Source organism: Sus scrofa, chromosome 7, assembly GCF_054392235.1.
Source record: "Sus scrofa isolate SSC_HxYL_T2T_F1_AM1 chromosome 7, Sscrofa_HxYL_maternal_Yorkshire_Landrace_v2.0, whole genome shotgun sequence".
Lineage (NCBI taxonomy): Eukaryota > Metazoa > Chordata > Mammalia > Artiodactyla > Suidae > Sus > Sus scrofa.
Window position 1 is genome coordinate 22,228,554 of NC_139389.1, and position 27,844 is coordinate 22,256,397.

General features: G+C 42.9%; 3 protein-coding genes and 1 pseudogene across 21 annotated transcripts in view; 3 read left to right on the top strand and 1 right to left on the bottom strand.

The window, feature by feature from the left end:
* Window positions 1–103: 103 nt before the first annotated feature.
* NKAPL (NFKB activating protein like) lies at window positions 104–3,146 on the top strand. Its single transcript, XM_001929021.5, has one exon. The coding sequence runs from the start codon at window positions 173–175 to the stop codon at window positions 1,388–1,390; it is 1,218 nt and encodes a 405-aa protein (XP_001929056.1). The 5' UTR covers window positions 104–172; the 3' UTR covers window positions 1,391–3,146.
* A 3,180-nt stretch (window positions 3,147–6,326) lies between these two features.
* On the top strand, window positions 6,327–26,682 carry ZSCAN26 (zinc finger and SCAN domain containing 26). Of its 5 annotated transcripts, XR_014809812.1 has the most exons (6): window positions 6,327–6,380; window positions 12,181–12,661; window positions 12,973–13,090; window positions 22,938–24,025; window positions 24,895–25,663; window positions 26,527–26,682. XR_014809812.1 is itself a non-coding variant. In XM_084967718.1 (5 exons), the coding sequence occupies exons 2-5, from the start codon at window positions 12,242–12,244 to the stop codon at window positions 24,896–24,898; spliced, it is 1,413 nt and encodes a 470-aa protein (XP_084823844.1). In that variant the 5' UTR covers window positions 6,327–6,380; window positions 12,181–12,241; the 3' UTR covers window positions 24,899–26,682. The 5 variants fall into 5 exon arrangements, 3 of the variants coding, with proteins under 3 accessions (XP_084823844.1, XP_084823845.1, XP_020955470.1); XR_014809810.1 differs by having other exon boundaries at window positions 24,895–26,682; XM_084967718.1 differs by having other exon boundaries at window positions 22,938–23,808; window positions 24,895–26,682.
* LOC100152500 (L-serine dehydratase/L-threonine deaminase pseudogene) lies at window positions 17,359–18,343 on the bottom strand (annotated as a pseudogene).
* Window positions 26,683–27,460: 778 nt separating the features above from the next.
* The window catches only part of PGBD1 (piggyBac transposable element derived 1), a 69,558-nt gene continuing 69,174 nt past the window's right edge, over window positions 27,461–27,844 (top strand). For all 15 annotated transcript variants that reach the window (XR_014809798.1, XR_014809789.1, XR_014809792.1 and 12 more), the window contains exon 1: window positions 27,461–27,769. The gene's annotated coding sequence lies outside the window, so the exon portion shown is untranslated. The remainder of the gene's footprint in view (window positions 27,770–27,844) is intronic.

Below are 27,844 nucleotides of genomic sequence, written 5' to 3' on the forward strand. Positions count from 1 at the left end.
ATCCCCAGCCAGAGCAAGAGCCTCAGAGCCCACAACGCTGATTGGGGCCCTTGCCTGGCAACCAGCCGGAAGCGGAAGTCATGCGCCGGACCGTTGCTAGCGCGCCTGCGTGGGCGGGTACCGTCCACCTGCGGGGATCTGTGTAGTAGCTGTCCCTTCGAAAGGGCGGCCGATGGCTCCGGTGTCTCGGTCCCGCTACCCCGAGGACACCGTAGGCTCTAGGAGACGGCGATGCAGCTCGTCCGGGAGCCCGCCTTCCGCGCAGGCCAGACGCTCCCCTTTGGGCGGCCGTTCCCACTTTTACTCCCGCGGCCGCGAGGGCCTCAGGCCTCCGTGGGGTGGGTCGGGCGTTGGCGCTCTTTATTCCCTTAGCGGTTCTGGGTCTCGGGAGCGGTCCCCAGGGCTCCGCAACTTCTCATCCTCGTCCTCTTCTGTCTATTATGGGGGATACCGCTACCATCACCATCACTATGTGGGCGACAGGCAATGGGCAGAAGACTACGAGAAGGAGAAGGAGGAGAACTATCGCCAGAGAAGGCTGAAAGAGAGAGAAAGAATTGGGGAGTTGGGAGCTCCTGAGGTGTGGGGACTGTCTCCAAAGCTTCCTGAGCCGGATTCAGATGAACACACCCCAGTTGAGGATGACGAGGTAAAGACTAAGAAGACCAGCAGTTCAGATTCCAGCTCCGAAGAAAAAAGGAAAAAGAAGACCAGTCATTCAAAAAAGAAGAGGAAGAAAAAGTCCAAAAGAAAATATAGGAAGTATTCTGATAACAGTGACAGTAATTCAGATTCCAACACTGATTCTAGCTCTGATGATGATGATAAAAAGAGACCCAAAAAAGCCAAGAAGAAAGAGAAGAAAAAGAAACACAGAGCTAAAAAGCCCAAGAAAAAGAAGACCAAGAAGACTAGAAAAGAATCCAGTGACTCAAACTATAAGGATTCAGAAGGGGAGTTGCCAGAAGGTATCTGGATTGAGCAGTCAAAGATTGCAGATAACATGGATCTAATAGGTCCGGAAGCACCTATAACACAGATCTCTCAAGATGAGAAGCCTTTGAACTATGGCCATGCTCTGCTTCCAGGTGAAGGTGCAGCTATGGCTGAATATGTAAAAGCTGGAAAGCGTATCCCTCGAAGAGGTGAAATTGGGTTGACAAGTGAAGAGATTGCTTCTTTTGAATACTCAGGTTATGTTATGAGTGGTAGCAGGCATCGCAGAATGGAGGCTGTTCGACTGCGCAAAGAGAACCAGATCTATAGTGCTGATGAGAAGAGAGCCCTTGCATCCTTTAACCAAGAAGAGAGACGGAAGAGAGAGAATAAGATTCTAGCCAGTTTCCGAGAGATGGTGTATCGAAAGACAAAAGGGAAAGAGGACAAATAAGGACTTCTGTTTTGAAGCAGGACTTTTAACAATAGTTTTATACGACCCAAATTAAAAGGCTTTCTGGTGCTACTGTGCCTGTTATGTTAATAAGTTCCTTGAGAAAAAGCTGCTTTTTGAGACCTCTTGAGCAGTTTATTTTTTGTTACATTTAACTTTAAAGGTAATACGTGTACGTGATTTAAAAAATGTTCAAACTGCAGGAGGAGCGTCAATAAAATGTGAGTCTTTTACCCCAGTCCCTGGTCCTTCTCCCCAAAGAAAGCTCTTTTTGGCATCTTCTATATCTGTCCATAAGTTCTGTGTATATACAAGCATATGTGTTGCAGGATAAAGGCTGGAGCTATTAACCAGAAGAGTTGCTTTTTTTTCTTTTCTTCTCTTCCTTTGAGGGCTTCATTGTCTCATGGAGCCATTCATTTACCCCAGGGAGAATCAGAATAATCCACAAAAGAATGAAAGATTCGATTGAGTGTGTACTTCTGGCTTGCATTTAGCAGACTAAGTTAAAAATTAGACATTTGGGAGTTCCCTTGTGATGCAGCAGGTCCAGTGTTGTCACTGCAGCAGCCTGTGTCCCTGCTGTGGTGCGAGTTCAGTCCCTGGCCTGGGAACTTCCACATGCCAAGGGTGTGGCCAAAAAAAATTAGGAATTTATTGGCTGGTTTTTCTTTTCAGGCTGGTTTCCGTTAAATAGCAAAAAGGCTGCCAAAGCTTCTGAGTTCTGCCCTATGACGAGAGACAGTGAGGCAGAGTGATGTAGAAGGGCACTTTTACCTAGTATGTGAATTGGTTGACACTGAACCACACTAGCTTGAGATATTCCCAAAGAGTTGGGTAAAAGCCACCTTGTTACATATGTGTATTTCCATTTTTAGAAACAAACCATACCACACTATACAAATGGATCTATACCTTGCTTTTTTTCAATGACCTATATATCTTGGAGATGTTTTATATCAGTGCCTATAAATCATTATTATTTTTTTTTTTTGTCTTTTTTTGTTGTTGTTGTTGCTATTTCTTGGGCCACTCCCACGGCATAGGGAGGTTCCCAGGCTAGGAGTTGAATCGGAGCTGTAGCCACCGGCCTACGCCAGAGCCACAGCAACGCCAGATGCCAGATCCGAGCCGCGTCTGCAACCTACACCACAGCTCACGGCAACGCCGGATCGTTAACCCACTGAGCAAGGGCAGGGACCGAACCTGCAACCTCATGGTTCCTAGTCGGATTCGTTAACCACTGTGCCACGACGGGAACTCCTAAATCATTATTTTTAATCATTAATCATTGATTAATTAATCATTAACCACTGTGCCACAATGGGAACTCTGATATGTGAGTCTTTTGTACTCTTGTGTATGTGTATGTGTGTGTGTGTATGTGAGCCACTCACATAATAACCTTCGTCCATTTTCCTACCAAGTTGTTGGTCTTTTTCTTACTGATTATAAGAACTCTTTAAATAAATAAATTAATTTTTGGAGTTCCCGTTGTGGCACATCGGAAACGAATCCGAATGGGAACCATGAGGTTTTGGGTTCGATCCCTGGCCTCGCTCAGCGGGTTAAGGATCTGGCATTGCCGTGAGCTGTGGTGTAGGTCGCAGACACAGCTCAGGTCTGGCATTGGCAGTGGCTATGGTGTAGGCCTGCAGGTGTAGCTCTGATTTGATCCCAAGCCTCGGAACCTCCATATGCCACAAGTGTGGCCCTAAAGAAGCTAGCTAAATAAATAAATAAATTCTTTATTACAGATCTTGAAGATGTTTTCCCCTTATTTAAATTTCAAATTGCTTTTCTGGGAAACACTTTATTGCCCTTTATGTACTAAAAAGAGTTCCCTAATACTAGCCATACAGTTAAATATATTTGTCTTTCTCACTAGAGAAAAAGATGCAGCTGAGAAACCATGGCTCTTAAGTAGGCCAAGGTAAGATTGGTGGGCTTTTTTAAAAAGACAAAATACACACAATGCAAACACTGGTAATAGTGTTTTGTGCTGTTCTTACGCTTAACCTTGCTTTTTAATGTTGCTGTTAGAGAGGAACCTGGCCGATAAACCTACCTTAAAAGAGATTTTGAGAGTTGGAATTTGTGGATCACTTTGTTCTCAGGAGAACCAATAAAAGAAGTTATAGCAACTTTTTCTCCGTTTTTTTTTTTTTTTTTTTTTTTTTTTTTTTTTTTAGGGCCACACCTAAAAAAAAAAGGTTAGGTGTCGAATTGAAGTTGTAGCTGCTGGCCTTCACCACAGCTTATGGCAACACTGGATCCTTAACCGACTCAGCAAGGACAGGGATCGAACCTCGATCCTCATGGATACTCATTGGGTTTGTTACCACTGTGCCACAACAGAAACTTCAACTATCTTTTTATTCTTAACAAATTCAGCTGGATTTTTATGAGGGTACTTGTAAAGTTTCACCATCAAGCATGAGGGAGATTTTAATCTGAGTTTTGCCTTTGTTTTCCAAACCATATAAAGGAACTATCCATATATTCCTGTTCTATTAGGATCCCCCCATTTTTTAAATGGCTGCACCTGTGGCATATGGGAGTTCCCAGGCCAGGGATTGAATCAGAGCCACAGATGTGACCTATGCTGCTGCAATGCTGGATCCTTAACTCACTGCAGAGGCCAAGCCAGGAATGAAACCAGCACTTCTGCAGCAACCACTTCGCCACGATGGGAGTTCCAGGACTTTCCCCTTTTAACCATGAATTCACATTGAATTTTATTAAATGACTTTTTAGCATTCGCAGAGATCATACGATTTTTCTTTGTTAGCCTATTAATATACTGATTTTAAAGTTACAAATTTCCTAGTACTAAATTATGGGTTAAGTTTATTAGAGTCATCTGTAAGTTCTTGGTTGTTTAGAACAATCACTGGCTACATAATTTTCCATGTCAAAATTCAGAGTAATGAATGAGATATTGCTGTATGAGTGGAAGCAGGGAGGAAAGTGAAAAGCCGTTATTACAAAAGTGTAATTATAACTCATGGCTGTAATGCAAGAGTGCCTCTACTGATCATAGATAAGAAGCTTTTATTTTAAATATCTTATGGATGGACTTTATGGAAACATATAGATCACTATTTTGTTTACAGAACAGAAGATAATCCTGGAAAATGAAAATTTCAAGTTTGAAAAATTATTTGTATTATTAGTGATACGTAGCTCTGTCCTGGCAAAAATGGTATTTTGATTTTTCACCTTATCTACCTCTACCCCTTCCAAAAGATACAGACTATTTAAATTAAAAATGCACGCTTTGAGATTTTTTTTTTTTAAAAAAAACCTCTTCTTTATTAAACTACATTTAAGTGTTTTGATTTTCATGGGGTATCCAATGCAATGCGAATAATCTCAGTCTTGATGAATGACATTTAAGAAGCCAGCCATGGTAGGGAGTTTGTAAATGGGAGTAAATGAATTAGGATATATTTACTTCCTTTTAAAATTAAATTTTATGTTTATCCCTTGTATAAATTGGGGTGTAAGCTGCTTTTTATAGAAAAAGCAGATTTTTCATATAAAAATCAAATATGTGTTTCCCTTTCAGGACAGTATTTAATTTCTCATTAGTAAAATATTTGTATTGACTGGATTTGTTAGCCTAGGGAAATTTTTTTAAGTAAATATATATTACTTTAACTTTTAAATGGTATTTTCAAACTTCTGACACTCAAGAATAACCCCCCTTCTGATAATGGAATTTTTTTTTTTCCTATGATCTTTTCGGTCTTGAACACACTATAAACCTTGTCATAAAACAATGGTTAGTATAGTATTGTTTCAAAATCATCAGCTGATTAAACCAAAGTTTTTCAGATTTTTAAAAGGGTTAATTTTGTTCAGAAAGTATAAAAATACAGTTTGTGATGAGGTGGGCAAAATGGAGTATTTCTGTTTTTTTCTGCAGACTTTATTTTGGTAGTGATATCTGATGTCCAGCACACCCCACCCCCAGCCCACTTATACAGCAGAGACTAATCTGATTATTCTCTCCCATAGTAATAGACTGTAACAAAGGAGGACCCTATGGGGCCTTCCTGGAACATACACCTGCCCCGGTGTCCTCTGCTGTAACTTCTCTCTGAAGTACCTAGATAATAGTCTCTGATGAACTCTTTCTAAGTTGTTTTACAGGTGCTAAAATTACCACCAAATGGGAGAAATTAACTACTTGATGGTCATGAGCTCCCAGACCTACAGGTTCCTAAGGACTAATAACTGTTGATGCCCTGTTACCTCAACATCAACCAGTCAGAGAATTGTGCTCCAGCTGATCACGTACAAAAGAGCCCACTTTCCTTACCTGGTTTTTAAAAATGCTTTGCTGAAACCCTTTGGGGAGATCCGGGTGTTTTGAGCACAAGCCTCTCCCTGCAATAAGCATTTTCCTGCTCCAAACTGTGATGCTTTGGTTGTGTGTCTGGCACACGAACTTGCGTTTGGTAACAATTCTTAATTTTTTTATTACTTTAAACATTTCAATCCAAATAGATGTTCATTGTTCAATTGAATCTTCAAAATACTTAAATATTTATTTTTGCCACTGTATCTGATGACTTTCTATATTGGGGAGAAATGATAAAAATATGTGCCTATGTTTTAAATATGTGGGTGGGAAAAGTGGAATGCTGGCTGTTTGTAATAATACTAAAGTGACCTGGCCTGTTTTTACACGAATAAAATAAATTTCGGTTTAAAAAAATAATAAAAAAAAAAAAATCTAAGTTCTCGCCGGCACTCCCCTTCCAGCCTCAAGGCTGGGAGAACATCCAACCAACGCGGGGAGCCTGGCCTCCTTAAGCGAGGCGAGAGCAGGAGGACCACAGAGCCGCGGTCCTCCGGAATTCCTAGAGCGGACGCTCAGGTGCGCCGTGGTGCGAGGGCGGAGCTAAGATGCGCCGCTCTGCAAAGAGATAAGACCGTGGTTCTTTAGAGCGTGTGGCTGTTCCTGCGGGTCCTTGGAGAGGTGAGTGGTGACTGTGCTCCAGGTTGGGGAGGAACGGCGGCCGGTGGGCTGGGGAACATCTGATTTGACTGAGGTTGGGGGTCCAGAGAAGCCTTACCCGGCGGAAGGGTTGTGTGGACTGGGGGCGTGTGTGGAGGCGGGCGGGGGTGTCAATCCTGCGGCCTAGGAAAGGGGTGAAGCTGTGGATGTAGTTTTCAGGGCACAACCTTCTGCTAAATATTTTTCATCCATTGAGCTCAATTTTAAATATGTAGTAAGATAAGTCTTAGATGGTAGCATTTGAACAGAAACCTGAGGGAGGTTACAAGACCTATGTAGCCTTTGGGGGCACGAACTTTCTAGGCAGGGGGAGTAGCAAGTGCAAAGGCCCTAAAGCAGGAGCTTGCTTAACATGTTCAAGGGATAGCACGGAGACCCGAGTGGTTGGAGCACAGTGAATAAGAGGGAAGTGTGTAGAGGATGATATCAGAGACTGGGGGGTAGGGTGGCAGGAGGCGTGTAGAAAAAGTACGTATTTTGTTGTGTAAGAAATTTGGTCATTTCTTGCTGCGAAGAGTTTTCGGAAGATTTTGAGCAGAGGAGGAACATCTGACCTGTTTAAAAGCATCTGCAGCTGGGAACTCATCAGGCTATAAAACTGTAGCGGGGGCGGACAAGAATGGAATCAGGTGATTCCCAGGCAGAAAAAAGCTCATGTCCCAGTTTGAAGGCTTTCAAGCAAGGAGAATTCTTTCTTACTTAGGGAATAATTAGCCTTTTTGTTCTATTCTGGCCTTCAACTGGTTGGATGAAGCCCACTCCTTTCAGAGAGGCTGATCTGCTTTACCCAGTCAACTAATGTAAATGTTAATCTTATCCAAAAACACCCTTCCAGAAACACCCAGAGTAATGTTTGGCCAGATATCTCGGTACCCAGTGGCCCAGTCAAGTTTCACATAAAATTAACCACCATAATACCAAATGTTAATTTTCTGGCAAACAGCCATTACTTTCGTGGACTTTTTTTTTTTTTTACACACTTCCATTAAGAATACAGTTGACCCTTGAACAACACGGGAATTAGGACTCCTATCCCAGGGCATTCGAAGATTACATTGGACTCTCTCTATTCCGGGGGCAAATTTGCAGATTCATCCATCATCAGTTTGTGTAGTACTGTACTACATAGTTATTGGGAAAAAAAAATCCACATGGACCTGCACATTTCAAACTGGTGTTGTTCAAAGGTCAACTGCGGCAGGGTTGGCTTTTTGAATTTTAAGTCTTTTTTTTTTTTTTTTTTTTTTTTTTTAACGGCCACACCTGCAGCATATGGAAATTCCTGGGTCAGAGATTGAATCTGGGGCACAGCTGCGACCTATACCACAGCTCTGGCAATGCCGAATACTTTAACCCACTGTGCTGGGCCAGGAGATTGCTGGCCCTCAGCAGTGACCTGAGCTACTTCAATCAGATTCTTAACCCACTTTGCCACATTGGGAACTCCTTAGGTCCATTTTTTACAAAGAAAAATAAATATCGGTGATACTGTATACACATCCAGGAATATATAACAGCAAGTTGTATTTGGAGCCTAATTGGGCAGAGCCACTAATTGAGTGAGCCTCATGGATATTGGTTCAGAAGTGTGTATCAATAGTCAGCAGACACAATTTCACCGATCTTTAGGGTCACTCAAGAGTAGTCAAAATCAAGAATGCTAAGTCCACGTATACCGAGAGCCTATTTCAAAGGATGGTGTAATTCTGAGTTCATTTTTGACATGTTTGGTTTGAGAGGCTTTTTTAGGGTATCTAGGTACCAGATAGCCAAAAGGAAATACAGATCTGGCAGTATTGAGATAATCTGGGCTGAAAAATAAGGAGGACATCCACATAAACATACCTGTCCTCTACATTACCCCCCTCCAGCTTATGTCCTATGCCTCTCCTTCCTTTCAATGTCCTATCTTTTAAAAGATTAAATTTTTGCCTACTTTTGGCATTTTCTCATTTTCCTGTGTCAAGGTGACTGTTTTCCCTATCCCTAGACCAGAATTGCCTTCGCAGCAGTGCAATGACCTCTGCGTTTTTTAACTAAGTGTATATGTCAGGTTGTAGGTTAACCCCCCTTGCTGTAACATTTCACACTCTTGAACACTGCCTCTTTATAATTCCAATTCCAAATCAATTAGTTCCAATAATTATAAATCAATTGTTTTGTTTGTTTTGTTTTGTTTTTGTCTTTTTGCCTTTTCTAGGGCCGCTCCCATGGCATATGGAGGGTTCCAGGCTAGGGATCCAATCAGAGCTGTAGCTTCCAGCCTATGCCAGAGCCACAGCAAGTCGAGATCTGAGCCGCATCTTCGACCTACACCACAGCTCACGGCAACGCCAGATCCTTAACCCACTGAGCAAGGCCAGGGATCAAATCTGCAACCTCAGGGTTCCTAGTTGGATTCATTAACCACTGAGCCACAACGGGAATGCCTACAGTTATTTTCTCATTTACCTCAAAACATCTCTATGGGAGTTCCCGTTGTGGTGCAACTGAAACGAATCCAACTAGTATCCATGAGGATGAGAGTTTGATCCCTGGCATTGTCGTGAGCTGTGGTGTAGGTCACAGATGCAGCTTGGATCCTGCGTTGCTGTGGCTGTGGCCGGCAGCTGTAGCTACAATAGATTCCTGGCCTAGGAATGCCACAAGTGTGGCCCTAACAACCACCCCCCCCCCCCCCCCCCCGCCACCGCCGCCACCAAAAAAAACCTCTCTGAATTGGGTATTATCTTCATTTTACAAATTAGTAAACTAATGCTCCAAGAGGATAAGGACCTTTTCCCCGGTCAGAGTATATGTGACAGGGCCAGATTGGAGCCCAGGCTCTTTCCACCACTCCACACTTACAGAAACATCTCCTTGGCCTTCTGGATACTGTCTTCCTACCTCTGTAGTCGTTCCTTCTTACACCTTACATGGAGGTGTATCCCAGGGTTCCAGCCCCACTTAGCTTTTTTTCAGCCACAATTAACTACTCCCCTGAACATGCTAGGCTTTCCAGTAGCTTGATGGGTCAGACATTTCTCTGTCTGAAAAGCCACATCCCTGTTTTCCTGCCTAACTTTCACTTGTCTTTTAAGAGTCAGAAGGATTCACCTCCAGAAGCCCTTTCTGACGTGCTAATGAAATTAACTCTCTTTCCACTTGTGCTCTGCTAGGATCCTGCACTTACCTTCATCGTGGGGCTTAATACACTGAACTATTATTGCTTATTCATTTGAGATTTCTTGAGGAACAGAGAGCTATAGAGGCCAGGGAGCTCTTTTATCTCTGTATATCTCCAGCAGCTACGAGAGTCTGGCACATAGTAGACAATAAATGAAATGAGTTATGAATATCCTTACATTCTTTTAGCTAATTCCGACATTGGCTTTAGTTAACATACAAACAGTTTTGCTCACTTTGTGTCTTTTTTTCCCTCTCAGCATTTTAGGAATTTTCAGATCTATAGAAAAGTTGAAGGAATAGTAAAATTTATGCTATGTACCACTCATAGAGCATCAGTTGTGAACTTCATGGTACATTGTGTTCTTTTTCTCTTCAAATACCCACACGCACAGTTCCCCCTCCCCAAAACATACACAATAAATTTATTACCATCTCCTGGGAATATTCGCTTACATGACCATGAAACGTATCCCACAAGAGAAAACTCTGAGAACCTATACACTTTGTCTGTAAAGGGCCGGGTAGCGAATGTTTTCAGCTTTGTGGGTGACATGATTCTTGGCAACTACAGTTGATTGAACAGAAAGCTTTGAATTACATTCATTCAATTGTATGTGGATTTTTTTCAATAAATAGAGTAACTATTTTCATTTTTCAGATCTTTATTTTTTTTATTTTATTTTTACAGCCACACCATATGGAAGTTCCCAGGCTAGAGGTTGAATTGGAGTTGCAGCTGCCGACCTGTAGCACAGCCACAGCAACACCAGATCTGAGCCTCATCTGCAACCTACACCACAGCTCACAGCAATACTGGATCCTTAACCTGCTGAGCGAGGCCAGGGATAGAACCCACATCCTCATAGATACTAGTTTGGTTCTTAACCTACTGAGCCACAACAGGAACTCCTCCAGATCTTTAAATGAAGTATGGGGAAGTTTGTGTTTGATTAGAGATCACAGTATTGTGGAATCAGAGGAGCTAGAGTTTGAGTCCTGATCCTGTCCAAGCTATTTCAGCTTCCAACCCTTAATCATTCATCAGTTCCTTTGTTTTTTGTTTTCTTTTTGGCTGCGCCCACGGTGTGTGGAAGTCTCCAAGCTAGGGATTGACCCAAGCGCAGCCGTAACAATGCTAGGTCCTTAACCTGCTGAGCCACAGGGGAACTAAAGTTCTTTTGTTTTTGAGGTAGAGATAGTAGTACCCAGATTTTTGGCTATGCAGGGGTCATTGTCCTATAGTTCGAGTCAGCTGAACTCGGTCTTGCTAGTGTATTGTGAAAGCAGATGTAAACAGTATCCACACAAATGGGTATGGCTATATTTCAGTAAAGCATTATGTATAAAAACAGGCTTTGGGCCCTGTTTGGTTTCCTGGGCCAGAGTTTGCCTATATAGCATTCATATTCAGATTTCTGAATTCTTTAAAACATATTTGTATCTTTTTTTTTAAACTCGACCAAATTTCACACATTGTTGCTATGTCTCTTTAATCTAGAAAAATACCTTTCCCATGTCTCTTTTTGTTTTCATGAATTTTTTTTTTTTTTTTTTGTCTTTTTACCTTTTCTTGAGCTGTTCCCATGGCATATGGAGGTTCCCAGGCAAGGGGTCGAATCGGACCTGCAGCCTTCAGCCTACGCCAGAGCCACAGCAACCCAGGATCCGAGCTGCGTCTTCGACCTACACCACAGCTCACGGCAACACCGGATCCTTAACCTACTGAGCAAGGCCGGGGATCAAACGTGCAACCTCATGGTTCTTAGTCAGATTTCGTTAACCACTGTGCCACGATGGGAACTCCGAGATTGTCCTTTCACCTAAAGGTTTCCCCCATTTGTGGTCCTTGATTGAATCAGTTATTTCATCAAGGGTTACAAAATGGTAATTGTTTTCTTTTTTGTTTTTTTTTTTCAGGGCTGCTCCTGTGGCACATGGAAGTTCCCAGGCTAGGGGTCGAATTGGAATGCCAGCTGCCAGCCTGCGCCACAGCAACATGGGATCCGAGCCCTGTTTGTGACCTGTACCAACAGTTCATGGCAATGCTGGATCCTTTGACCCACTGAAGTGAACCTGCATCCTCATGGATACGAGTTGGGTTCTTAACCCACTGAGCCACAACAGGAACTCCCACAATGGTGGTTTTTCAAATCCATTCTTCCTGCTATGTGAGCTGGCAGCCTTCTGTAAAACAGTCTTCTCGTTTTGTGTGGTTGTTTCACAGAGAAAAAAAAGGATAGTAATTGTTGGAAATGTATAAACCCAACTAAAGGGTATTGATATTATTATGGTTACTAATACTATTACTGTTTCTGTGATTTGTTTTTCTTTTTAGGGCTACACTTGTGGCACGTGAAAGTTCCCAGGCTAGGGGTCATATCTGAGTTGCATCTGCCGGCCTGCACCACAGCCACAGCCACGTGGGATCAGAGCCGCATCTGCGACCTACACCATAGCTTACAACAAATGCCCAATCCCTAACCCAATGAGCAAGGCCAGGATCGAACCCAAGTCCTCATGAATACTACTCAGATTTGTTACTGATGAGCCACAATGGGAACTTCCTCTGTGATTCTTGCTACTACTTTTTCAGGAATATCACTGAGGAGGCAGTCACAAGAAGGTTCTCCAAAACAGAGCAGTCTGAACTGGGAATGGCGACAACATTGGTGACTGCTTATTCCCCGGCTCCTCTGAATCTCAAGAAGGGGGGGCTGCGAGTAGTGGAGGAGAATCACTGCTCTGCTCAGGAACAGGGAGTCAAGCTGCAGGGAAAGAGCACAGGCCTCGGACAGGAGCCATTGTGCAAACAATTCAGGCAGTTGCGGTATGAAGAGACTGCAGGACCTCGAGAGGCACTGAGCCGGCTCCGGGAACTGTGCCGACAGTGGCTGCAGCCTGAGACCCACAGCAAGGAGCAGATCCTGGAGCTACTGGTGCTGGAGCAGTTCCTGACCATCTTGCCTGAGGAGCTCCAGGCCCGGGTGCGGGAGCATCACCCAGAGAGCGGGGAAGACGTGGTGGTCGTACTGGAGGATTTGCAGTCAGAGCTGGGTGGAGCAGGACAGCAGGTGGTAAGGATCAGCTGTGCTCTTGTGCAGGAAAGTAGGAATTGAGACCTCTGGCCAGAGAAGTGGCCATGAGCTCAGCAGTGGAGAATTGCTAAGGTTTGGCTCAGTTCTTTTCATTCTGGCTGTTCACTGCTGAAGGTCTTACCTCAGCCTTGACTGTCTTTGCTGGGAGGAAACAGAATGTGCTCCAGATTCTCCAGCCTCTTTTCTTTGCCCTTCTGTGGTTTCTCTTCATTCTCTCTTTTTTCTAACATTGTAGTGTTACTCTGAGCAGCAGTTTCCTCCTAAACTCACGTGTACATAATCACCCCTAGGACCCAGACCAGGCAAAGAAACAGAAAATGCCTGTGGAGGAGACAGCCCCTCTGAAAGCAGTGCTGGAGCAGCAGGTCCAACCTGAGTGTGATGTTCCAAAGCCTGAAAGAGAGAAGGGTAAGAAAAGACTGCATCTTCTTTGTGTGAGATGCAGTGGGCTTTGTAGTCCCCCGCTGAGACCTTGCTCAGCACCCTTGGCATTTTGCTTTTTGCTCTGAGTCACGTTTGTCGAGGTATAATTTACATGCAGTAAAATTCTCTCTTTGTAAGTGTATGTAGGCTGTTGAGTTTTCACAAACATGAAATAATTACGGGGTCTAATCATTACCACAGTCAAGGTATAAAATTTCCTTCATTCCGTACCCTTCCCTTGGACCCTAATCCTTTTTTTATGTTTGTTTTGGGGATTTTTCCCTCATTTAAAACTGAATCCTTCTCCTGTGTGGACCTTCACCTTCCTCTTCTCCCTGTTACTTTTGGGGTGAATTTAAAAAGTTTCTCTCCAAGGCAGAGAATTCCAGCCACATGATTCATCACTCATTTTTTCTTACCACCTTCAAATTATTGTAAATGACCGCAGTCTTTTCTTTCTTTCTTTGTCTTTTTAGGGCTGTACCCTCAGCATACAGAAGTTCCCAGGCTGGGGGTCCAATTGGAGCTACAGCTGCCGGCCTACACCACAGCCACAGCACCACAGGATCAGAGCCATATCTGCGACCTATACCACAGCTCATGGCAATCCAGATCCTTATGAGCGAGACCAGGGATTAAACCCTCATCCTCATGGATAGATACTCATCCTCATGGATAGGTTCGTTACTGCTGAGCCACAACAGGAACTCCTTATTTCTGTTTTTTAATTCAATGGATTTGTATTATATTTGTAGTTGTAGAGCCTTCATCAAAACCTAACTTTAGAACATTTCCATCCCTTGGAGTTCCCGTCATGGCTCAGTGGTTAACGAATCCAACTAGGAACCATGAGGTTGCAGGTTCGATCCCTGGCCTTGCTCAGTGGGTTGGGGATCCAGCCGTGGGGTAGATCGAAGACGCGGCTTGGATCCCACGTTGCTGTGGCTCTGGCGTAGGCCAGTGGCTACAGCTCCAATTGGACCCCTAGCCTGAGAACCTCCATGTGCTGCAGGAGTGGCCCTAGAAAAGGCAAAAAGACAAATAAATAAATAGAACATTTCCATCCCAGATCCCCAGCCCATCCCTCCCGTGCTTCTCAACCTGTCTCCTTTGGTAACCATAAGTTTTTCTTTTTTTTTTTTTTTTTTTTTTTTTCCTTTTTAGGGCTGCACCTGTAGCACACGGAAGTTCCTGGGCTAGGGGTAGAATCAGAGATGCAGCTGCCAGCCTATGCCACAGCCACAGCAGTGCCAGATTTGAGCCACATCTGGGACCTATGCTTGTGGAAATGCCAGATCCTTAACCTACTGAGTAAGGCTGGGGATCAAACGCACATCCTCATGGATATTAGTCAAGATTCTTAATCTGCTGAACCACAAGGGAATTCCAAAATTTTTAAAGTCTGAGAGTCAGTTTCTATTGTGCATATAAGTTCATTGTGTTCTTTTTTTAGATTCCACATATAAGTGATAGCATATGATGTTTGTGTCTCATTGTCTGAGCTTCACTTAGCATCATTTCTAGGTCTATCCATGTTGCTGCAAATGCCATTATTTCATTCCCTTGTATGGTTGAGTAATATTCTACTGTGTATATGCACCACATCCTATTTATCCTCTCCTCTGCTGATGGACATTTAAGCTGCTTTCATGTCTTGGCTATTGTATAAAGTGCTACAAAGTGCTACAATGAACACTGGGGTACATGTATCTTTTCCAGTCATGGTTTTCTCTGGATAGATGCCCAGGAGTGGGATTACTGGATCATATGGTAATTCCATTATTAGTTTTTTGAGGAATCTCCCTACCGTTTTCCATAGTGGTTGCACCAATTTACCTTCCCACTAACAGTGTATTCCCCACACCCTCTGCAGCATTTATTATTTGCAGATTTTTTGATGATGACCATTCCGGCTGGTGTAAGGTAGTACCTCATAGTAGTTTTGATTTGCATTTCTTTTTTTTTTCTTTATGTAAATTAATTTTTAATTGTAGCATTTGTTGGAAATTTCTAAATGCTTTTTTTTATTTGCATTTCTTTAATAATTAGTGATGTTGAACATCTTTTTTTTTTTTTTTTTTTTAATTTTCCCACTGTACAGCAAGGGGGTCAGGTTATCCTTACATGTATACATTACAATTACATTTTTCCCCCACCCTTTGTTCTGTTGCAACATGAGTATCTAGACATAGTTCTCAATGCTACTCAGCAGGATCTCCTTGTAAATCTATTCGAAGTTGTGTCTGATAAGCTCAAGCTCCCGATCCCTCCCACTCCCTCCCCCTCCCATCAGGCAGCCACAAGTCTCTTCTCCAAGTCCATGATTTTCTTTTCTGAGGAGATGTTCATTTGTGCTGGATATTAGATTCCAGTTATAAGTGATATCATATGGTATTTGTCTTTGTCGTTCTGGCTCATGTCACTCAGTATGAGATTCTCTAGTTCCATCCATGTTGCTGCAAATGGCATTATGCCATTCTTTTTTATGGCTGAGTAGTATTCCATTGTGTATATATACCACATCTTCCGAATCCTGAACATCTTTTCATGTGTTTTTTGGCCATCTATATGTCTTTTTTTGACAATTGTTTAGATCTTCTGCCCATTTTTTGATGGGGTTGGGTTTTGTTTTGTTTTGTATTGAGCTGCAGCACGTGTTATATATTTTGGAGATTAATCCCTTGTCAGTTGATTCCTCTGTAAATATTTTCTCCCATTCCGTGAGTTGTCTTTTTATTTTGTTTAAATAAAAATATTCCTTTGCTGTGCAGAAACTTTTAAATTTAATTAGGTCATTTGTTTATTTTTGTTTTTATTGTCATTAGGTAGATCTGAGAAGATACTGCTGTGGTTTATGTCAGACAGTGTTCAGCCCATGTTTTCCTCTAAGAATTTTATAGTATTCAGTCTTACATTTAGGTTTTTAATCCATTTTGAGTTTATTTTTGTGTATGGTGTTAGGGAGTGTTCTAATTTCATTCTTTTACATCTAGCTCTCCAGATTCCTAGCACCATTTATTGAAGGGACTGTCTTTTCTCCATTGTATTTTCTTGCTTCATTTGTCATAGATTGGTTGACCATAGTTGTGTGTGGGTTTAATTCTGGGCTTTCTGTCCTGTTCCACTGATCTATATTTCTGTTTTTGTGCCAGTACCATACTGATTTGCTGATTGTATGTTTATAGTATACTCTGAAGTCAGGGAGCCTCATTCCTCCTGCTTCATTTTTCTTTCCCAGGATGGCTTTGGCTGTGGTGGATCTTTTGTGCTTCCAAACAAACTTGAAAATATTTTGTTCTAGTTCTGTGAAAAATGTCCTTGGTAATTTGATAGGGATTGCTCTAATCTGTAGATTGGCTTAGGTAGTATAGTCATTTTGACAATGTTGATTCTTCCAGTCCATTGTTGGTTCTTCCAGTCCAAGCATGGTATCTTTCCATGTGTTGTGGCATCTTTGATTTCTTTCATTAGCATCTTATAGTTTTCAGAATACAGGACTTTTGTCTCTTTAGGTAGGTTTATTCCCAAGTGTTTTACTTTTTTTGATGTGATGATAGATGGGATTATTTTACTTAATTTTTCTTTCTGACCTTTCAGGGTATAGGAATGCGAGATTTTTTTTTTTTCAATAAATACATGTTTTTCTTTTTTTTTTTTTTTTTGTCTTTTTGCCATTTCTTGGGCCACTCCCGCAGCATATGGGATGTTCCCAGGCTAGGGGTCTAATCGGAGCCGTAGCCACCAGCCTACGCCAGAGCCACAGCAATGCGGGATCCGAGCCGTGTCTACGACCTATACCACAGCCCACAGCAACGCCGGATCGTTAACCCACTGAGCAAGGGCAGGGACCAAACCCGCAACCTCATGGTTCCTAGTCGGATTTGTTAACCACTGCGCCACGACAGGAACTCCCACATGTTTTTCTTAAATGAAAACATTTACACATTAGAAAAGGGGATACCCACTGCTGTCCCTCCTACCTACCAGCCCTGGGGATGTGGTGTTTTCCACGTGGGAGGCTGTCACTCTATCCGAGGTGGATAAGGGTGGCCACAGAGTTGTCACATGGATACCAGAGTGCTGTTCACAGCCTCACTGGCTGCTGACCTTCTGGCACCTGTATAACTGACTCATCATGGAAACAGGAAGGTTACTGGCTGCCTGGGCCAAAAGGCTCCCACTGGACACAAGAACAGTATTTATAGTCAGGCACTGGATAAAACTCCAGCCCTTATGGAGGAGGGGAGGGGTCCTCACTGGGGAGGCCTGTTCTTCATGCCCAGCTGTTCCTTGAGGGCCAGCAGCTGGGCAGGCTGATGTTGCTGCTCCCACAGACAATGACCACGAGGGAGGACAGCTGGGTGCAGAGTTTGCCCTCTCCCTGCAGCTTCTGAACCACCTTGCCGTAGTTGGTGGCCAGGGCTGCCCCACAGGCAAGCTCTACCAGGATCATATCATCATCCACAAATTTCTCAAGAGAGGCCACAGCCTCCTGGTCCGAGATAACTTAAGAGAAAACAGGCTTTTCCTGAAACACTTTCATGGCTTAAGCCGTCACGGTGGTCACACCCAGGGCTTTGGTAATACTGGTAATCCGGGGCAGGGTGACCAGCTTGCCGGCCTTGGTGGAAGCATTGAAGCTGTTGGCTCCAATGGTCTCCATGGCAATGATGGAAACATCGCCCCAGCCCACTTCCAGCAGCCCCTGGGCCACTCCATACAACAGGCCTCCACCCCCCACTGCCAGTATGATGGCCCCCGGCTTTGCACTCATCATCTCCTTCAGCTCTTTCATGATGGACATGTGGCCTTCTCAGATGAGGGGGTCATCAGAGGGAGGGATGTAGACCCAGCCTCGGTTGTTTTCACCAGGTCCTTGGCCAGCTTGATGGCCTCGTCCAAGGTCTCACCCCCCACCTTGACCATGGCACCCTTATTCTTGAACCACTGGATGGTGAGGGCAGGTGTGGTGCTGGGCACAACAATCAAGGCAGGGATGCCCAGCTTCCTGGCTGCACAGGCGGCTGCCATGCCTGCTTTGCCTGCAGAGGAGCAGATGAAATGTTCACAGCCTCGCTCAGACCACATCTTGCATAGGTGTTTAATGCCCCAGATCTTGAAGGAGCCGGAGGGCTGGAAACTTTCTAGCTGGAGATAGACTGTGGTGCCAGCCACTTTGGACAAGGTCATACTGTCACGAATAGGAATCTTAATGTGCAGGTGTTTTCCTGACGCCATTGCTGGCACAGGCACCAAGGCGGTGAGCTGGGTGGCTGGACAGAGCCTGTGAGCAGGGGAGAGTTAGACTGGGTAGATGATCCATGGAGAGATGAACAGGGGGGGCAGGTAGAGTGTCTTGGTTGGAATGTGAAATATTTCTGAGTATTAATTTTGCATCCTGCAACTACCCAATTCATTGATGCGCTCTGGGGGTTTTCTGGTAGCATCTGTAGGATTCTCTAGGTATAGTTATCATGGCATCTGCAAACAGTTAGTAAAACATATAGTTTTACTTCTTTCTTTCCAATTTGGATTCCTTTTATTTTTCTTCTCTGATTTCCATGGCTAGGGCTTCCAAAACCATGTTGAATAATAGTGGCAAGAGAGGACGTCGTTATCTTGTCCCTGATCTTAGCAGGAATTCTTTCAGCTTTTCACCATTGAGAATGATGTTAGCTGTGGGTTTGTCATATATAGCCTTTATTATGTTGAGGTAGCTTCCCTCTTGGAACCACTTTCCGGAAGGTTTTTATCAGAAATTGGTGTTGGATTTTGTCAAAAGCTTTTTCTGCATCTATTGAGAGGATCATCCTGGTTTTTATTCTTCATTGAGTTAATGTGGTATAGATCACACTAATTGATTTGAGGATATTGAAAAATCCTTGCATCCCTGGGATAAATCCCAGTTGGTCATGGTGTACCATCCTTTTAATGTATTGATAAATTCAGTTTGCTGGTATTTTGTTGAGAATTTTTGCATCTATGTTCATCGGTGATATTGGCCTGTAATTTTCTTTCTCTGTGGTATCTTTGTCTGGTTTTTGTGTCGGGGTGATGGTGGCCTTACAGAATGAGTTTGGGAGTGTTCCTTCCTCTGCAATTTTTTGGTTTTTTTTTTTTTGTGTGTGTGTGTGTGTGTGTCTTTTTGCCATTTCTGGGGCCACTTCCTGCGGCATATGGAGGTTCCCAGGCTAGGGGTCTAATCGGAGCTGTAGTCACCGGCCTACACCAGAGCCACAGCAATGTGGGATCCGAGCCGCGTCTGCAACCTACACCACAGCTCATGGCAACACCAGATCGTCAACCCACTGAGCAAGGGCAGGGACCGAACCCGCAACCTCATGGTTCCTAGTCGGATTCGTTAACCACTGCGCCATGACAGGAAGTCCCCTCTGCAATTTTTTGGAATAGTTTCAGAAGAATAGGTGTTAGCTCTTCTCTAACTGTTTGATAGAATTCACCTTTGAGGAGTTCCCGTCGTGGCTCAGTGGTTAGCGAATCCGATTAGGAACCATGAGGTTGTGGTTCGATCCCCAGCCTTGCTCAGTGGGTTAAGGATCCGGCATTGCAGTGAGCTGTGGTGTAGGTTGCAGACGTGGCTCGGATCCCGAGTTGCTGTGACTCTGGTGTAGCCCGGCAGCAACAGCTCCAATTGGACTCCTAGCCTGGGAACCTCCATGTGCCGCAGAAATGGTCCTAGAAAAGGCAAAAAGACCAAAAAAAAAAAGGAATTCGCCTTCAAAGCCTTCTGGTCCTGGACTTTTTGTTTGTTGGGAGTTTTTTTAATCACAGTTGCAATTTAGGACTTGTGATTGGTCTGTTCATGGTCTGTTCATCTTTTCTTTTTCATCTTGATTTAGTCTTGGAAGATTGTACTTTTCTAAGAATTTATCCATTTCTTCTAGGTTGCCCATCTTATTGGCATCTAGTTGCTTGTAGTAGTTTCTTATCTTTGAATTTCTGTATTTTTGTAATGTCCATTGTGACTTCTCCTTTTTCATTTCTAATTTTGAGTCCTCAGTTTTTTTCTTGATGAGTCTGGCTAAGGGTTTATCAATTTTGTTGATCTTTTCAAAGAACCAGCTTTTAGTTTCATTGTTCTTTTCTGTGGTTTTCCATGGTTTTCTTTGTTTCTGTTTCATTTATTTCTGATCTGATCTTTGTGATTCCTTTTCTTCTGCTAACTTTGGGTTTTTTTCTGTTCTTCTCTCTCTAGTTGCTTTTAAGTGTAAAGTTGGGTTGTTTATTTGAGCTTTTTCTTTTTTCCTGAGGTAGGCTTGTATTGCTATAAACTTCGCTCTTAGAACTGGTTTTGCCTCATCCCATAGGTTTTGGATTGTTGTATCTTTGTTGTCATTTGCTTCTAGGTGTGTGTGTGTGTGTATATATATATATAATTTTTTTTTTTTTTCTTTTTAGGATCGCACCTGTGGCATATGGAAGTTCCTAGGCTAGAGGTCGAATCGGAGCTGTAGCTGCCAGCCTAGACCACAGCCACAGTAACGTGGGATCTGAGCCATGTCTCTGACGTACACCACAGCTCATGGCAACACTGGATCCTTAACCCACTGAGTAGGGCCAGGGATCGACCTGCATCTGCATGGATCCTAGTCGGGTTTGTTAACTGCTGAGCCACGAAGGGAACTCTGCTTCCAGGTATTTTTTAATTTCCTCTTTGATTTCTTTAGTGACCGATTGGTTGTTTAGTAGCATGTTGTTTAGTTTCCATGTGTTTTTTGCAGTTTTTTATTTGTGGTTGATTTCTAGTCTTATAGAGTTGTGGTTGGAAAAAAATGCTTGATATGATTTCAGTTTTCTTAAATTTACCAAGGCTTAATTTGTGGCCCAGAATGTGATTATCCTAGAGAATGTTCCATGTGCACTTGAGAAGAATGTTTTTTCTGGTGTTTTGGGATGGAATATTCTATAAACATCTATTAAGTTCATCTGGTCTAATGCATCATTTAAGCCTGTTTTTTCCTTGTTGATGATCTGTCCATTGCTATAAATGAGGTGTTACACTTAAAGAGCAACAAAATATATATACATGATTATTTTAAGTTGTCGATCCCTTAATTGCATCTCCAGTATCCTGCATTTGTACTCTCCTCTCCTCACAATTTCTGGTTTTGGTAGCATATTTGTTTGTGGATGATTTCCCACCTTTACTGTATGTATGCCTTTACTGGTGAGCGTTGTCATTTGCAATATGTTTGTTTCTAGTAGAGAAGTTGCTTTAGTATTTATCATAAAGCTGGTGAATTCACTGGTGCTGAATTCTATTAGCTATGACTTGTCTATAAAGCTTTTGATTTCTCCTTTAAATATATATATATATATATATATATATATATATATATATATATTTTTTTTTTTTTTTTTTTTTTTTGCCTTTTCTAGGGCTACATCTACGGCATGTGGAGGTTCCCAGGCTAGGGGTCTAATTGGAGCTGTAGCCGCTGACCTACACCAGAGCCACAGCAACACAGGGTCTGAGCCACATCTGCAACCTACACCACAGCTCACAACACTGGATCCTCAACCCACTGAGCAAGGCCAGGGATCGAACCTGCAACCTCATGGTTCCTAGTTGGATTCGTTAACCACTGAGCCACAACAGGAACTCCCCTTCTTCAAATCTGAATGAGAGCTTTGCTGGGTAGAGTAATCTTGGTTGGAGGTTTTTTCCTTTCATCACTTTTAAGTGTATTGTGCCACTCCCTTCTGGCCTGCCAAGTTTCTGCTGAAAAATCTGCCAACAGCCTTATCGGGGTTCCCTTGTCTGTTACTTGTTTCTTTTCCCTAGCTGCTTTCAATATTTTCTCTTTGTCTTTAATTTTGGTCAGATTGATTAATATGTGTCTTGGAGTGTTCCTCTTTGGGTTTATTTTACATGGTACTCGTTTTGCTTCCTGGATGTGAGTGAGTGATGCCTTTCCCATGTTAGGGAAGTTTTCAGCTGTAAATATTTTCTCTGGCCCTATCTCTCTCTCTTCTCCTTCTGGCACCCCTATAATACAGATGTTGGCGCATTTAACGTTGTCCCAATATTCTCTTAGATTGCATTCATTTCAGTCTTTTTTCTTTTCTGTTTGGCATCAGTGTCCTCCACCTCACTGACTCCTTCTGCCTCCTGTATCTTGCTGTTGGTTGCTTCTAGTGAATTTTTTTATTTCAGTTATTGTATTTTGCATTTCTGCTTGCTTAATCCTTAAATCTTCTATTACTTTGCTCAGTGTTTCTTGTAATTTATCAATCTTTCTCTCCAGTTTATTTCCAAGATCTTGAATCATCTCTACTGTCATCAGTCTAAAGTCTTTTTCATGGAGGTCGGTAATCTCCAGATAGCTGTTTTTCTGTTATGTTTTTTTTTCCTTGCTCCTTTATCTGAGTCATAATTCTCTGCCTTTTCATTCTGTATGGATTTTGGTGTGGTCTCCTTTCTGCACACAATAGATTAGACCCCTAGCCTGGGAACTTCTGTATGCCTTGGGTGTGGCCCTAGAAGAGACAAAAAGACCAAAAAAAAAAAAAAAAAGAACCTACAACCATGCCCTTTACAACAGTTTTCTTGCTTGCTAACTTATGTGTGTATGTGTGTATCCCATGATAACTTGAAGCCATTTAAAATCAGTCACCTCCCACCACAGTCCTCAAAAGGCAGCCCCTATTAAACAGTTTTTTATGTATCATTCTTTGTTCTATGCAAGCACAAGCAGCAGCAACATTTCCATTTTGCACACATGGCTTGATTCAAATTTTTTTCCTTCTAATTACAGATTCCTTTCCCTGAGCACCAAAAAATTGCTAATCGGTGGTATATATGTTTTAGGTAAGGAGACCAAGATTGCGAATGGGAAGCTGGTTGTAGAGAAAGGCTCCTGTGGAGGAGTAGAATCATCTGGGAAAATATCTGAACCCAAAGAGACTCATTACAAGGACTCTGACTTGGATAGGCAGCAGATCAAGCCCAAGGAGATTGACTATAAATGCTCAGAATGTGGGGAGGGGTTTATCCACCACTCAGACCTGATTAAGCATGAAGGTTTGCACAAGGGAGAAAAGCTCTGTGAATCTGAAGCATCTCAGAGTTCTAATCTTACTGGACTTCAGAAAATCCACTCTAGAGAGAAAGGTCATCAATGTGATGAGTGTGGGAAAGCTTTTCAGAGAAGTTCACACCTTGTCAGACATCAAAAAATTCATCTTGGCGAGAAGCCTTATCAGTGCAAAGAGTGTGGAAAGGTCTTTAGTCAGAATGCTGGCCTTCTGGAACATCTCAGAATCCATACTGGAGAGAAACCTTATCTATGTATCCATTGTGGAAAGAATTTTCGGCGCAGCTCTCACCTTAATCGACACCAGAGAATTCACAGTCAGGAGGAGCCCTGTGAGTGTAAGGAGTGTGGGAAAACCTTTAGTCAGGCCCTTCTTCTCACCCACCATCAGAGAATCCACAGCCACTCCAAAGGCCATCAGTGTAATGAGTGTGGGAAAGCCTTCAGTTTGACCTCAGACCTTATTCGACACCACAGGATTCACACTGGAGAAAAACCTTTCAAGTGTACTATATGCCAGAAAGCCTTCCGACTAAACTCGCACCTCGCTCAGCACGTGAGAATCCACAACGAGGAAAAACCCTATGGATGTAAGGAATGTGGAGAAGCGTTCCGGCAGAGGTCAGGTCTTTTTCAACATCAGAGGTATCACCACAGAGATAAACTGGCCTGATGCGGTGTCTTCTGTGGACTGTCAGAGACAGTGCATTAATAAGCAAGCAGCACTTTAGGAAAGGTCACTCTAGCAGAGAACTTTTTGGGGCCAAGTTGGAGGCTATCTACTTCTACTCTTTCTCCTTTGTTTTCCTTGTAGTCGGCTTTGGACCACAATAATTTGACGCTGGGTGGTGTGGGATCAAAGGTAAACAAGCGTTCTTACCGCAGGACTTCTCAGAGCCTTTAATGTGGTAAATGCATATTTGTATATCTCCAGGTAGTAGAGAGCCTCATGAACTATGGCAGCAGACTCCTATACGATAAAAGCAATGAGCTTTGGAAATGTCTCACACTCAGAGGGATCTTAAAGTGCAGGTCAATGTGAACATTTACCCCACTGGCTTTACTACCCTTCCCACCCCCAACCCCCAGTCAGCAGAAGCGTTTTGGAAAGCAAAGATCATCTAATTTTACCATTTCCCAGCCCCATCTCTGCCATAACACCTCACTGATTCAAGTTAGAAATTACAGTTTCATTTAGACTATGGAAGAGATCTCATAAGTCATTTAAATGAACTGGGCTGAATTAATCTAAGTAGCAACTATCTTACTTGATAACTCCAGTGTCAGTATAGTGGTTGCCACATAGACTCTATTCAATAAATGGTTGGGGGAAGAAATTGGACTTTTTTCCTTTAATACTGATGGTGTAATTTTAAAATATTCCTTGTTTTGGAATTTTGGAAGTCAAATAATAAAGTCAGCTTGGAGGAGGTCATGATCTTCACATTGTAAATGCCAAAATGTTAATGGTAATGAATATTGAGCTTTGGGGAGTCCACTTCTGAATACATCACTGGGGTGATTGGTTAACACCACTTGCAGGTTAGTAAACATCACTTGCTGGTTGGTGGTAGTTGCTTGGGATACTGCTGTCTGGAAAAGACTTTGCAGTCTGTCATGCTGATGGAAAGACTGGTGAACCCTCATATTTTACTAAAGTCTTGGTTCTGCTGCATATAGTTTAAAAAACAAAAGTGGGAATGACTTAGTAAAAGTTTGTTTTTCTTTCAGATAGGAAAGGCCAGAGACGAGCAGTCCAGGACTGGTAAGGTGGATCCATGACATCACTAGGGACACCAGTCTCTGCCATCAGCCCTTAAGGTTTACCATGTGATCCTCAGTGACTGCTGAAGCTCCAGCTATCATATGCAAAATGTGGACAAAAGGAGATTCCTCCTGGTCAGTCAGTTCCCTTTGAGCAGCCTTCCCATAAATAACTTCAGCATGTATATCGTAGGCCAAAATTTAGGAAAGGGAAGCTGGAGAGTGTCTTATTCTGGGTTGCAGAGTACCCAGCTGAAAAATCAGTCTTCTGTCACCAAGAATAAAGGGGACAATGAAGGCTGAAGTAAGGGCTTAGGAGTCTTTGACCCACTTCCCACTACACTCTGACTGGGTGCAAGCTGAGCAGAAGCAACAGTTAATACCATTTTTGGGAGGAGGACCAAATCTGCAGGAGAAGCAGCTGTAACTTTTTGAGTATTTGAAGAATTTCTTGAAAAGTCAGTCATATTCCATCGCTTAGGAAGCCATGAGGTATGTATCTTTTATTCTGCCTTTATCAGTAAAGTTAAGTGGATAACGGGAATTTTTCCAAGAGTTTTGAGGGGTTTGCTGAGGTCAGTGAGTAAACATTTAACTCCAGATCAGTTTAAATCCATTGGATTCTGTTCAGTTTAAGGAAAGAACATGGAATATCTTTATTATTCTCATTAGAAAGTAATAATTAGGAGTTCCCATTGTGGCACAGTGGTTAACAAATCCGACTAGGAACCATGAGGTTGCGGGTTCGATCCCTGCCCTTGCTCAGTGGGTTAACGATCCAGCGTTGCCGTGAGCTGTGGTGTAGGTTGCAGACGCGGCTCGGATCCCGCGTTGCTGTGGCTCTGGCGTAGGTCGGTGGCTGCAGCTCCGATTCGACCCCTAGCCTGGGAATCTCCATGTGCTACGGGAGCGGCCCAAGAAATGGCAAAAAGACAAAATAAAGTAAAAAAGAAAGTAATAATTAAAAGATTCAAAGTATGAAGGCTTATATAACAAATATCTGGAAAATTTATTTTGACTTTATCTTTTCATGATGATTCCATACTTGGAGGTATTATAATTATTCTAAGTTCATTGACACTTTAACCTAATTGTTCCTTTCAGTTCCAAAGGAGGTGGTTTTCTCACCTATACCCTGGGGCCAGACCCATAGTCACTTGGGCATAAATGTTGGATAGAGCTATATTTAAATAACATGTTTTCCTTATTTATTCTTGAAAACTGGACAAAGGGCAAAGGTTATAACATCTTGATTCGGGTTGTGCTTGTAGTATAAGACATCCTAAACACACTAAAAGACAGTTAAATTTTTTTTTCAGAGGCAGAAACCCAAGAAACCCCAGCAGTGTCTTGTCTTGATCAGATATTTTTTTTAGGTCTGCTTTTTTTTTTTTTTTTTTTTTTTTTTTTGTCTTTTTAGGGTGGTACCTGTGGCACATGGAGGTTCCCAGGTAGGAGTACAATTGGAGCTGTAGATACTGGCCTACGTCACAGCCACGGCAATACCAGATCTGAGCCACTTCTGCACCCTATATACCACAGCTCATGGCAAGGAGGATCCGTAATCCACTGAACAAGGCCAGGGATCGAACCTGTCAGATTTGTTTGTGGATACCAGTCAAATTTGTTTCTGCTGAGCCACAACAGGAATTCCCTAGGTCTGCTTTTTAGAGGAGTGAAAGAATGTTTTTACTGTCAAAATTGAATCTTTTCACTTGTTAATAAGTGAATTCTGATTAAACATGTTAATTCTGATTTTGAGTCATTATGTTCCTCTTAGCTGTATTTTTCTGTTGGGTTCTCAGTTTACTCTTAAATAGTAGCACCCTTAGAAATTAAATAGGGGAGCTGTATATCAAATGCGCATGCTCTTTGACAAATTAGTTCCAACGTGTAGGATTTATCCTAGAAATATAAACGCATGCGAAGATGTTCAGTGGTGGTCTCTACAGCGTTTCCTATAAGGAGAAATACAGTAGGCATAGTTAAGTAAATTCACTCATACAGTGGAGTACTAATTAGCTGTTAAAAAATAAACTGGCATGGAAAGATTGCCAAGGCATCTTAAATGAAAAAGATGAGGTGCAAAATTTTATTGTGATGCCATAGGTGATTTAAAATACACACTTAACAAATGTTTACTGAGAGCTACAATGTGGCTGGTAGTATCCTAGGAAGGTATACACGAAATATTCAACGATAGTAAACTCCGAAGAGTGGGACACTTTTCGTTTTGTAGTCTCTATACAACTTGATTTTTATTGTGCATATATAAGCTGTATGTTTACGTTTTAAACATTTGCGCTGCTTGCTATTATGTTTAGTCATCTGTTCTCCGCACCGCCCCGCCCCCCCCCAGCAGCCTGTGAAGAACTTAAACTCAGTTTTGCCTTCATCATCTAGTTGGTTTTTAATCGAAACGATTGCGTAAATGCGGGGATGAGGGGAGGGATGAGGCTGACGGACTGAGCCAGCTTGGTGGCGGCAGGAGGGGTCGGCTCGAAGCACCAGAGAGACGAGCAGCCAGGTTCCTAGAGCGGACGGAGTCGGCGCGCGGTGACTCGGCTGCTGGAGCGGCGCGGGGAGAAACCTTGGAGACTGGGCCCCCAAATCCCGACGGCAGGAAGCCGGGATGTGCCGGCCTCCGCTGTCCACTTCGGGTCCGTTAACCCCCAGTTAGACACGCACTTGCCGAGTGCCTGCTGCATGCCCAGCGGTAAGTGCTGGGGAGAAATACGTTCTGGGCCTTCCGGAGGCCCTGGAACTGGCATCGCAGTACAGCTACCTGTGTCTGACAGTATTGGCTGAATACCTGATACACCCCCGACGAGACTCTGTAGAGGTAAGTACCTGGCCTCAAGGAGCAGGGATGATAAGCTGGTGATGAAGGGGGTGTGCTCTGTAACACGGGATGGAG